The sequence below is a fragment of the Eptatretus burgeri genome, chromosome 17, assembly GCF_056783735.1.
Source record: "Eptatretus burgeri isolate ZD-2024b chromosome 17, Ebu_testis_v1, whole genome shotgun sequence".
NCBI lineage: Eukaryota > Metazoa > Chordata > Myxini > Myxiniformes > Myxinidae > Eptatretus > Eptatretus burgeri.
This window is the reverse complement of record NC_140977.1, coordinates 51,872,621-51,885,842: the sequence shown is the minus strand read 5'-3', so window position 1 is coordinate 51,885,842 and position 13,222 is coordinate 51,872,621. Positions and strand designations below refer to the sequence as shown.

The 13,222-nt window shown below is 43.3% G+C and overlaps 2 protein-coding genes across 3 annotated transcripts in view; both read right to left on the bottom strand.

The window, feature by feature from the left end:
* Window positions 1–13,222, bottom strand: part of LOC147010090 (protein FAM200C-like) — a 527,036-nt gene that overhangs the window by 208,327 nt on the left and 305,487 nt on the right. The gene's annotated exons all lie outside the window — the stretch shown is intronic.
* The window catches only part of LOC147010092 (glutamate receptor ionotropic, NMDA 2B-like), a 244,428-nt gene that overhangs the window by 101,183 nt on the left and 130,023 nt on the right, over window positions 1–13,222 (bottom strand). Inside the window, exons 5-8 of the mRNA XM_085862546.1 lie at window positions 9,093–9,301; window positions 7,307–7,475; window positions 4,916–5,069; window positions 4,015–4,140 (exon numbers count right to left, since the gene is read on the bottom strand). Of these exons, the coding sequence (XP_085718672.1) occupies window positions 4,015–4,140; window positions 4,916–5,069; window positions 7,307–7,475; window positions 9,093–9,301 (658 nt within the window). The remainder of the gene's footprint in view (window positions 1–4,014; window positions 4,141–4,915; window positions 5,070–7,306; window positions 7,476–9,092; window positions 9,302–13,222) is intronic.

Here is a 13,222-nt window from a genome sequence, read left to right as displayed (position 1 = left end):
GTTCTGCAGAAGGTGGCTGTCGTTGTCGAGATGCGGTTGGTGGTGGTTGTGGTGGTAGTAATGGTGGTTGGTCCAAAATAAAGATAGTAAAAGAAAAACGGCTATCTAAAAGGGTCGCAGCCCGAATGAATGACATTTATTCCCTCTAAACAACGGGTTTGGGCTAACTACACATATACTTACAGAGATATCTCACCTACGGGACCTGAATGGTGGTTTGCGAATTTCGTCAACCACAACAATATATATATATATATATATATATATATATATATATATATATATATATATATATATATATATATATGTTTCACATCCGTAGAGAAAGACTGGAAGCACCAAGGGCTTTAAGGTTCAGACTTTCGTCATCCTGCACAGGTACCGACAGCGCCACACCCCATTATCCAGTGAATCCATGACTCCCCAGCCTGACCCAGACATCTATTGACCTATGGCTCAGAGCCAGCAGAGACATGGATATCACTGCCAAGGTAAGTGAACACCTCTCCGTGATCTCAACCTCCTCACTACAAACAGGCACATCCAAGATAGCAGCATCCAAGATGTCATTGAAAGCCTGGATGTTAGTTTTGACCCAGGAAACCCATAATCTCAGTGGCTCCGACTCCTCATTGAGTGCCTCAAGGGCCCCCATAAGGATATCCAGCATCTCCACAAAGATGACTGTATCATTTGCGAAGTCAAGGTCAGATATCTTGAAATTCCCAAACAATGCACCGCAACTTGATCTCTCCGATACCTTCCCCAGGATCCAGTCCATACAAGGCTGAAAGTGTGGGGGCCAGTACACTCCCCTGAAAAACTCCAGTGACAACTGGAAATAAGTCGGAGATGGTACCACCACACCTCACAGGTCTCTCAGTACCAGAATATAGTTCAGAAATCAGATTGATAAGTTTTGGTGGCACCCCAAGAAGACCAAGAATCCTCCAGAGAGCATCCCGATTCACTGAAGCAAATGCTTTGTGGAGATCAACTTCGGCTGTGAGGAGCCCCTGCCGAAACTCTTGTCTGCATTCGGTGAGGACCTGAATAGCAAGGATACGGTCAATCATTGACCTCTCTGGTGTAAATCCCGACTGCTCTGGGCACTACTGCTCAAGGAGATGGTGGTGAATCCGATCAAGAATTATCTGAGCAAACACATTGCCCGGCACTGAGAGCAGCATCAGCCCCTGGTAGCCATTGCAGTTCTGGCGATCACCATTCTCTTTCCAGAGAAGGACCACAAGGCCCCTCTTTCAGTCAGTTGGGATGATGCCTGTGTTCCAGGCAGAGCACAGAACTGCATGCAATGACATGAGGAAAGCATTTCCATCAGCCTTGAGAAGTTCAGCATGGATGCCACAGATCCCTGGAGCTTTACTCCATTTCAAACGGTTCACCACAGTCTGCTTCCACAAACGAAGATGGACCACAGTTGATTGCAGGGTCAGCAATCGGGATAGTAACACCCCTGACGTCCAACTCAACAGTTGCTGGGTCAGCCTGGTGCAGCTGCTCAAATTAACTACAGTAAATGATTATCATTTGTATTATTTAAACAGATCATATTTTCTTTGACTTAACTACTTCATATGATGATTGGTACTTTATTATTTTGATACCTTTAATTGCCATATTTAATAGTTTTTCATGTTTTTCATTAGAACTTAATTTTTTTTGACATAACTTTATACTGGTTAATTAATTTTATAACTCGCATTTTATCACATCGTAATTTATAATTATTACTCTTGGAACCTGTAAACCAGCTCTCAGTTTAAATTGTAACAGTGACTCTTCTCGTCCTTGGACTTCCGTCATGTGATGTTTTGCAATAAAAAACCGAATTCAATTGAAAAAATAAATAAAATAACAACAGGTAGTTCCATCAGGTCATCAAATTGTAAAGGTGTTTCAAACTAGCATTGCATTCAATTTGGGAAGATCAAGGGAAGTTGGATGCAAACTCTCGCTCAATTAGCTTGTCCAGACTCGGTGGTGTAACATTAGAGTGTCTGCTCTGAGTCTGGAAGGTTGGTAGTTCGGTGGTGGCTCAAATCCCACCTGTGTCATACCAAAGACAAAAAATAAATGGTATGTGCTGTTTCTTTGCTTGATGCTCCTCAGCATTTGAAAGGTTAAGAGCATGGCCAATCCCCATAGGTTGGTGTTCAAGGAAATTCCTTTTGAGGAAATGCCGGCTGAGTGTGGAGAGAATAGCAGCGCCATTGTTGTGACATCGCTGATACCCAGAGGAAACTGGGAAGTGACGGCACTTCCTCCAAGCTCAGTGGCTGAGTGTTTGGCTCATCAGTATGTCCATGAGTGTATGCGAGTGACAGCTCCATTATGAGCCTTCAGACCAATTGCATGAATAAGAAAAACATTGAGTAAGGTGGCTTCAAATGAGGGTTTTCAAGATCTCTGGCAATCCCTCACCACCTCCACATTCACTGATGATGTCAGTCATACTTTCGAACATTTCGAAATCCCTATGTCCAATCTTCACGTTCCAGAGGAATGGCAAAGACAATCACATTGAGCCAGAAAAACTTTCAGTGGATAACATTTCCTGCCCATTCAGCACCTGTAATAAATGGGGTTTTTCAAAATGTTCTTCTTTCAACTCAATCCATTCGTTGTTGTCAAATATAAGTCGCCAGGACAATTTACAATAATTACAGTTCGGTAATCTATTTTCATCATCATCGAGGGCTGTGGTATAAGACGCACACATTCAAAGTTGTTTTGTCAGTAAATTCGGTGCAAAAATCTCAGAATCACAAATCTGTAGAAGAGAATATATGAAAATAGACTAAGATGTTTTGTCTGTTGTGTACCACCAGAAAAAAAAACCCAAATTGTAGCCAACAGGGCTCAAGTATTCAAAGCCAAATACAGCGACGGCATTCAATATGAGGCACAGGAGGAATCTTTGATCTACATCGACAGCTCGGTTCATTGTCCCATTACCTTATTTGGAAATCCATTGTCCTTCCTTGAAAAATTATATATCTCTCGCTGATATATGTATCCTGGATTTCGCACAATGCGTCGTTAAATGCAATGGATTCTGTACAATGCGTCCTGGATTTTGTACACGTAGGAAACCGTACAATGATTGCTTTCCTGCCTGTATGGCCTCCTCCAGATAGGTTGTGCACAATTTAAGTTCAATAGGTTATCATTAGTTGCAAATTCCTTGTTGGAGGAGAGTCAAAATGAGTTTGCGGGTTGTTTGTTTTTCCACTGTACTTTTGGACAACCACTTCTCATTACTCTGCACAGCACGTTCTCCTCCTGCCGGCCATGAGCAGTGTAAACAACACAGCTTCACCATGTCAGGAGAAAATGTGGCATCTCTGGGACCGTGCAGGCCTACTTTGCAGTCAATTTACGCTAACAGGACTGTACGTATGAGAAACATAAAACCGGACTTTCGACAAGCGGGAAAGATGGACTCATTCAAAAGCTACGTTACCTTCATAAGAGATTTTGCTTTGGAGAGGAAATTGTGGGATGGAGAGATTGGAGTGAACTGCCTAAACATGAAGTTGGGGGTATTTAGAAACACAACTTGTGGTGGGCCTAACAATGCTTTCTTTCTATGGGTTTCCTTGTAGAAGATGAAGAGGGAAATTTGTATTTTTCTTTTTGACAATGACCTCAAGCTCATAGTAGAGCTTGTACCTAAATTACACGCAGGACTTAGAGGTGAGTCAACATCAGTGTACTTTTTGGGTGGACATTAAGGATAGCAGTGTGTCCATGAAGATCGCCGGCACCCTGATCAAATTACAAATTCCTCTTCTGGCCTACAGAGGGTACTGCATCAGTGGCACAGCTGCACCCCAGCAAATGATGCTACAGCCTTGTGCTGCATAGGAAAGAAGAAGAAGGAGTAAACCTGGGATCTTAAGATGATGAGATGGTGGTTCAGATGGGAACACCAACAGACCAACATAGTCAATATCAGAAGGACTCGGTTTACTGTTGAGGAAGTCGTACCTTTTCCGCTTGCGAGATTTCGGTTGTAGCCAACAGGACTCAAGTATTCAAAGCCAAATACAGCGACGGCATTCAGTATGAGGCACAGGAGGAACATCATAACCCATACGTCGGCGCTGAACGGCTCTGCAGGGCGTAAGGCAGGGTAACGGCAAAAAGGTTAAAAGTGCATCGCATCATTCATCTTGGATTCCTTTGCAGCATTTCTTTTCAAAAATAGGGCTGTGCTCTGGCAGACTCATCCAATGACTTAAATGGGAAAGACACAACTTCAACCAACACATTTGTCCAGGGCTTGGTTTTCCTGCACTGCTTGCAGCTCGTACTGTTACCAGAAGAGAAAGTAAAAAAGAAGAGTCTCATCATGATTCAGTACAGCGCACAGTTTAAAGAATTATCGTGAACCACCATCTAATTACACTTCACTTTATTCCTTCTTTCAAGGAGTATGGATAATGAAAAGGAAGACCAAGAAAGAACCTGATGAAGTAAAGAGCAAAGATGGAGTCATCAGGAGGAGCCTGGATAGGATTCGGGTTTCAGCCGTGATTCCGCTACCCTCAAACCCATCCAGGCACAGGCAAGTGAGTCTTATAGAAAAATTTCTGCAAGAATTCACAACTCCTAAGAGAGAGCGAGATAACGAAAGAGAAGGAATAGAGAGATGAAAGAGAAGAAAAAGCACGAATTGGAATGAATAACGAGAATGATAAAATAAAGAAATAAAAATAAATAAATAACAATAAGAAAGAAGTGTCAAAGGAACAAAGAACAAAGATGTTGGGACGAACCCGGACAGATAGGTTTCAGCAGTTACTCCACAGGCTCAAACGCAGCAAGTCCAAACTACCAGAGGTCCTTTGATGGACATTACAAGAGATGTTGTAAGAAATGAACACACCTAGGAAGGCAAATGGAGAAACCGTGCCGTTGCTGCGAGAAACCATGACGCTGATTCCCGTCTCCACAAAAGGAAACGAGAAGTCCACCACTTCAGAGCGTTCCTCGTTGATTGTGAGAGAACCAACAGCCATGTGAGCATGCTTCTCCACCACCTGACGATGATGAAGAGAATCGAGTCGAGGTAAGTTTACAAAGGTCATGTGATTGTCATATCAGTCTTGGGCAGTGCATTTTGAATTTCGTATTCGCACTCTTCCAACAAAAACAACGGATATACGATGAAACAATGAAACAATGAAATAGGTCGCTGACAATATAGTGGTGAAGCACCGTGACATCAATGGTACCAAAGGACAAACATCTTTACGAGCAAATATGGAGAGAAATTGAGGTTGACATAAATGTAAATAGAAGACGAGAGTGAAGTGGATGGCGTGCCATCGCAAATCCCCACGCTTTCCACCAAAAGCAAAGTAAATGATGGCAACAACTTCCACCTTGAATCAAATTTTTAGTTAAATTTTTTCTCCCAGTTTTGACCACTGTGAAGTCCCCACCCACTGGGGCATGAACCATAGGTCAAATCCCCCCTCCCCCTTAAAAATTGCTTATTTCATGCGTCAATATTTCAATATTGATTGCATAAACAGTTTCATTAAAAAAAAAAGACATAGCATAAACATAAAAAAAAGATTGCATAAACAAAGTTTCATTAAAAAAAAAAGGTACATTTAAAAATGTACCTGTAATTGCATTTTTTTGGTATTTGACCTTTTAACCCCACGGGGCCACAGGGGACAGAGCCAAAAATGATACTGCTCTTGCATCTTCGTGGCATGTGTTGATCATAACTACCAAGTTTGGTGAATTTCTGCACAACCGTTTAGGGGCAGACAGGCAGACAGACAGACAGACAGACAGACGGAGCCGATTACTCTATCCGACTAGGTAGAATGCGAGTGAAATGAAATGAAAAATATGAGTCTGTGATTATAAAAGCTTTCCCTCAAATATAATTAACATCTCTGATGTGAGAGAGAGAGAGAGAGAGAGAGAGAGAGAGAGAGAGAGAGAGAGAGAGAGAGAGAGAGAGAGAGAGAGAGAGAGAGAGAGAGAGAGAGAGAGAGAGAGAGAGAGAGAGAGAGAGAGAGAGAGAGAGAGAGAGAGAGAGAGAGAGAGAGAGAGAGAGAGAGAGAGAGAGAGAGAGAGAGAGAGAGAGAGAGAGAGAGAGAGAGAGAGAGAGAGAGAGAGAGAGAGAGAGAGAGAGAGAGAGAGAGAGAGAGAGAGAGAGAGAGAGAGAGAGAGAGAGAGAGAGAGAGAGAGAGAGAGAGAGAGAGAGAGAGAGAGAGAGAGAGAGAGAGAGAGAGAGAGAGAGAGAGAGAGAGAGAGAGAGAGAGAGAGAGAGAGAGAGAGAGAGAGAGAGAGAGAGAGAGAGAGAGAGAGAGAGAGAGAGAGAGAGAGAGAGAGAGAGAGAGAGAGAGAGAGAGAGAGAGAGAGAGAGAGAGAGAGAGAGAGAGAGAGAGAGAGAGAGAGAGAGAGAGAGAGAGAGAGAGAGAGAGAGAGAGAGAGAGAGAGAGAGAGAGAGAGAGAGAGAGAGAGAGAGAGAGAGAGAGAGAGAGAGAGAGAGAGAGAGAGAGAGAGAGAGAGAGAGAGAGAGAGAGAGAGAGAGAGAAAACCCTGCCAAAGGCAAAAATGTGATGTAAAGTTACTCGGACAAATTTGAGCACAACAATGGGAAGAAAGAAAATGAAAAGAGCACTTTACTTATTTTTCTTAGCTCTGGGGCAAAGCAATGCATTTTGAATGTAGCCTACTTTATCCGGCCACTCGAGTGTTTCCATTTCCTGAGGTTTTGTATTCCTTTTGGCCTCAACCCAATCCTCCTTTTTTTTATATCGCAAACAATCTTTCCAACCAGCCCTTCCAATTCCGCCATTGGGAGTTTTTTTTTGTGATCCTGTCCCTGTCTCTGCTGATTAGTTCCCAAAAGAAAACAAATCCGAGCAAAATCGATGAAAATAAATTACACAGTTATTGTAAAATGACCGTGAAACCCAAGTCGCTCCGTATTTCAAGGTTCGACCCTCAGAAGCATTCAACTGCCATAAGCTGGGCAGGTGGTAAGTATGTTGTTCGAAGCATCAATAAAGCTCGGCTTTTGAGGTGGTGCAGAAGGTTAATACCGAGTTCTTTGTAAAAAAAAAAAAACTTTCTTTTTCCACTTTATTTCTCTCGAATGTGCTTTAAGAACCAGCTGGTGAAGCCGCTCAGAAAGACAATGTTGAGCAGCTTTTATGAGATGCTGGCCTTTTCCAATTAGCTTCGATTGAATAAGTTCTTCCTTAATATATGCCAATTATACAATACAAAGGGAACTTGACATACGTACCTCTCCCACCATTCCATTCCATACACCATTCACTTTCTTGCCATGCTTGCCATTAACCACAAGGTAGAGGTCATAGGTGAATTTTACAGCATTTGACAATTTCTTCAGGATGTCGATGCAGAAACCTTTGCAGCAACGCTTGATGTACGGACTCTTGTCACTGGTTATGCTGGTAGGAAACAAGTAGGGAAACAGTTGAGTGATAAGTGTGCACATAACCAGGAATTGTGCGCACAAGTGTAGTAGGATGATGCGGGATGGGTTTGTCAGCATGTTGTGCTATCCTCTCTTTGTGGCTCGTTGCTGAATGTGCATTTTGAAGTAAAGCTACAATTAGTGACGTAAAGAGCTTGGGCCGGTATCCAATTTGACTACAACTTACACCGGAGAAGGAAAAAGACAAAAAATCTCATCTCAACATTGCAGGGCTCTGGTCGCTGCTTCACAGTAATTGTGTTAGGTGGTCGCAAGTTGTTGGGAAAAAACTATTTTCATATTGCTGTGGCCTTCACTTCAAAACACTTGAATTAGCCTTTATGAAAATACAATTTGGATCACATAGAGTGTGGGAGGAAAGTGGAGAAAACAGGTGGGAGGAAGTGAGTGATCGGCTCAAGCGTGAGGCTGAGACACAGACACACATGCACAGACTGTTACCAAATTGAAGAATTAGATATTACTTGGATTATATGTCGAATTAATATCCCATAACAGGTAATGTTCATATCTCATTTTCTCTATTGTCAGGTTCTATCTGGTCTTGGTAGTTTTTTAATCGAGTAAAAGAGATCATGTGATCATTAACACCGGGAGATAACAACTTGGAACAGCTGACTTCACGTCCCTTCGTACGGACGTCATGCTTTTTGATGCAGCACCTCTGCTGAAACCGAAGCACATGGCAGTTTACATCCAAACTTGTTCTGGAACCAACTTGTCCAGGGCCAGTTGGGGCAGAGGAGAGTGTGCTCTCACAACGGATAACCCGAGGGTAATACAAAACTGCTCAGATTGCCAGTAGACCGGCAATCTCTTAATCCAAGACCCTGACAGTCTGATATATTCCCAGTCGATTGTGCTTGCATTTTCCAAGCAGATAAATAAATAAATTAAATGAACAATGAGTGAGCAGAATGAGCTCTTTACTTATGTAAATAAATTTTTAAATTTTTCAAGCAGGTAAATAGCTTGGTGTTGGCTAAGTGGTTAGGGTGGTGGCTTGGGATCCTGGGGGTCCTGAGTTCAAGCCCTGTTGGCCACTGAATTAATGCACCAGGGGGTTGACTCAGCCTGTCATCCTTCCGAGGTCGGTGAAATGAGTACCAGTGTGAACTGGTAGAGGGGCACAGCATCAGCAACACAGTCACGCTTCCAAGAAATGATAACTACCCTGGCAGCTGAGCTGACATATGCAAGAAGAAGCAGATAAAAAATATTCCAAATCAATAAATTAAATGAAGAATGAGTGAGCAGTGTGAGGTCTTTATTTATGTAAATAAATTTAAAAAATTTCCAAGCAGATTTTTTTTGTTTCCAAAAATTTTCCAAGGTGCAGTCCAAGCTCTGCCCTCTCCCAGGTGATGGAACGAGGCTCCGCTGGCAGAGCTTTGTTGACGGATATTTTTGTTTAGAGAAACTTACAGACAGTTTTGTGATTCATTTCTGGAATTGTAGCTTCTATTTACATCAGTATGCGAAATCTCAACTTTCCAGCCCATCTACTAAGTACACAACACTTGTATCAGTGAGTCAGTAAATGAGAGGTTAGAAGAGCACAATGCATTACTCTGTGATGTTGAGTTCCTGCCGACAGGCCACCGAGCTCCTCATGCATGTTCCCGTGACTGGGTCAACATCCTCAACGACCACAAAGGGTCGCTCCTCCAGAGTCACGACGCTCATGTGGCGCTCATCCGGCGCAGGTGTGTCAGAAAAATCATAACGTGGCCAAATCGGATACTTGAGACGCAACGTGTTCTGCTCGAACTTTCCCACCTGCAGGAAAAGATGAGCAGGTACAAATGTGAGGTACTATTCCCTGAAATGAAAGATAAACGACCTGAAGTGAAACCAAAGAAGACATCTTTGAAAACAAAACAAGGAATTACAGACAATCCAACATGATGACATCACAGATGAGAACTACAAACAAAGATGAGACCATAGGTTATGGCATTGGCAGCAGAGATGAGAACTACAAACAAATGAATCATGGGGATAACATCAACATCCTGACAACATTTCAAAGCATCAATACGTTCATCAAATTTTACCCAATTTGTGTGAAACATTGTTGTGTCCAGCAAGACAAAGTAGGCAGGTGTGTGCCATCCCACAATGTGTCATGTACCGTATGCGGTATGTCATGGAAAAATCGGACGTGTTCCATTGCATCACATATCTGTGCCTTTACCCGAAGGGTAAACACCATAAATGCCATTGGTCAATCGATAAAGACATGGGGGGATTGAGTTCAGTTGCTGGGCAGTTCAGGGGTCAGAGAAGTCTTTTTGGAAGCCATGCAAGGGTTTTTGAGCATTTCCTATACACCTTCCACCATATGCATAAAATATGAGGGCATGTTGAAAAGTAATCCCTCCTATTCTTCATTTCCAATACAGGTAAAGATATTCGAATGAAACAAACACAGATGCTAACATCAATTTTTATTCCACCATGGTGCACATTTATTTCCCAACATAATCACCACTGCAGTCCACACAATCTGCCAGAGTTAAAGTAGTTTTGTGATGCTGTCACGAAAGAACTGTGTGTCCTGCCGACTTAGCCGGAGCTTCACAGTGGCCTTGACATCATCGTCAGAAGAGATATGCTCTCCACGAAGGTGTTCCTTTAAGTTTGGGGAAGAGATGAAAATCTAACGGAGCTGGTGATCCTTTGTGGTGGTACTCCATTGACTGTCTCTGACTCTCAGGATCATTATGGTGTACCCAACTCTCATCTCCTGTCATATCCAGTCATCCAAACTCTCATCTCCAGTCATCTCAAGTCATATCCAGTCAGTCTTCCCAACTCTCATCTCCAGTCATATCCAGTCATCCCAACTCTCATCTCCAGTCAGTCCAGTCAGTCATCCCAACTCTCATCTTCAGTCATCCCAAGTCTCATCTCCAGTCATATCCAGTCAGTCATCCCAAGGCTCATCTCCAGTCATATCCAGTCAGTCATCCCAAGTCTCATCTCCAGTCATGTCGTCAGTCATACCAACTCTCATCCCCAGCGTTTCATTCTTCACAGCACTGATAACATTGTGCTGCCTTCTAAGATCTTGACGAACATATCACTGAGATATACGATGTTTCCAAAAGTATGCGGACACCCCTTGTAATTAGTGTATTTCGCTATTTCAGTCACACCCATTGCTGATAGGTGTATAAAATCAAGCACACAGCCATGCAATCTCCATAGACAAACATTGACAGAAGAATGGGCCGTACTGAAGAGCTCAGTGACTTTCAACGTGGCACCGTCATAGGATGCAACCTTTCCAATAAGTCACAGGATTCACACCTTTCCAATTTCCAGTCAACTGTAAGTGCTGTTATTGTGAAGTGGAAACATCTCGGAGCAACAACAACTCAGCCGTGAAGTGGTTGGCCGCACTAGCTCACAGAACGGGACCATCAAGTGCTGAGGCGTGTAGCAAGGAAAAATTGTCTGTCGTTGGTTGCAACACTCAAACTGAGTTCCAAACTGACTCTGGAGGCAATGTCAGCATACCCCCTGTTGGTCGAGAGCTTCATGAAAGGGGTTTCCATGGCCAAGCAGCCGTACACAAACCTAAGATCACCATGTGCAATGCCAAGCATCAGCGGGAGTGGTGTATAGCTCACCGCCATTAGACTCTGGAGCAGTGGAAACTCGTTCTCTGGAGTGATGAATCACGCTTCACCATCTGGCAGTCTGACGGACGAATCTGGGTTTAGTGGATGCCAGGAGAACATTACCTGCCCGAATGCATCGTGCCAACTGAAACGTTTGGTGAAGGAGGAATAATGGTCTGGGGCTGTTGTTCACGGTTCTGGCTCGGCCCCGACCCCTTAGTTCCAGTGAAGGGAAATCTTAACGCAACAGCATACAATGACATTCTCGATGATTCTGTGCTTCTAACTTTGTGGCAACAGTTTGGGGAAGTCATTTCCTGTTTCAGCATGACAATGTCCCCATTCACAAAGTGAGGTCCAAACAGAAATGGTTTGTTGAGATCGGTGTGGAAGAACTTGACTGGCCTGCACAGAGCCCTGACCTCAACCCCATCGAACACCTTTGTGATGAATTGGAACACCGACTGCGAGCCAGGCCTAATCGTCCAACATCAGTGCCCGACTTGATGAATGCTCTTTTGGCTGAATGGAAGCAAATCCCTGCAGAAATGTTTCAACATCTCATGGAAAGCCTTCACAGAAGGGTGGAGGCTGTTATTGCAGCAAAGTGGGGGGGGGGGGGGACCAACTCAATATTAATATTAATGATTTTGGAATGAGATGTTGGACGGGCAGGTGTCCACATACTTTTGGCCATATCGTGTATCTCATGTCAGAATCACGAAACTTCGTACCTAGTGGTGGGAAGAACTAATGTGCAGACTGCACTTTGTTTCATTCAAACATCTTCATCTCTTTTGGAGAAAAACAATGAGACATTACTTTTCAACATGCTCTCGTACTTTCGTCTTTCTCAAGATCAATCTGACGTCATATTATCTGAAACATTGAACAGCAATCTGAAACATTACACGAAAGATGTAGCCGGTGGGTGATGAGATCATAATCTTCAATTCGAAAATGTGATTTTATTTTCTTCCAAAATATGCAACACTTTTTCGAACCGTTGACGCTCTCTTAATGAGAGATATACACTCAGCTGCCTAAACAGACAATTGTATAAACAGGACAATTCAAATGACCTTGTGCTCTTTCCAAAACTCTAAATGTGTTTAACCAAAAGGTTTTGTCACCGACCCAAAAATATCCCGTGTAGCATTCCAAGATACATTCATCTCCCTTAAACAACGGTCCGCAAGTCTGCAGTTTCTCATGATGAATCAGTTGTAAAAATGTAACCTGCAGTGACTGAGAAATTGGTCTTCAGAAATTCACGCCTCAAGCGCAAGCAGGCCCTCCCACACAGACATGAAAAGTAGAGCATCATGAGACACAGCCCGGATAGGCATCTTTAACCTACTTCCTCATCATGAAGAGTTCTGCCGGTTAGTTGTTTGGTGGTTTTGTTTTTACCACCGGGTTTGTTACATCACACTTGTACACCTGATTTTATGAATGGCTCATTATGGGCTGACGGATCAACCTAGAGGTATGCACATTCCCCTATGAGCCCAACCCAGCTATAAACTACCATCCTGGTGCACTTCACAGGCAGTGCATCAACATGTGTGCCGTCCCTCAGATGGACATTAAGTGCGTGTCCCATCCGCTAGCATCAGTTGGTGAACGTCAAAGATTTCATGGTGTCCTTCGTGATGAATGGGCGAGTTACCTCCGGAACCCTGACCAAACTACAAGTTACTGCATGGACTGCAGGGAGGAAGTGGTCTGTTCTTTTTGGAGGTACCTTGATGCCAGGTTACATTGAGTATGGTTGTTGTTTGGGCAGCAGGTTGGGTCCCATGAACAAATTTATCACGGGGTTTGCATGTTTCATGTGAACAGTCATCTTCAGATACGAAGGGTAACCACCGCACGAATGGCTCCGACTTACTGACTTACCCTATCAAAATCATGGCTCAAATTATTGATGCCGAGTGTGGTGTCTTCTGTGTTTTTGTTTGTCTTGCCTGAAGGGGATGCGAGACTATTGCAATTCCCGTGTGTGTGTGTGTGTGTGTGTGTGTGTGTGTGTGTGTGTGTGTGTGTGTGTGTGTGTGTGTGTGTGTGT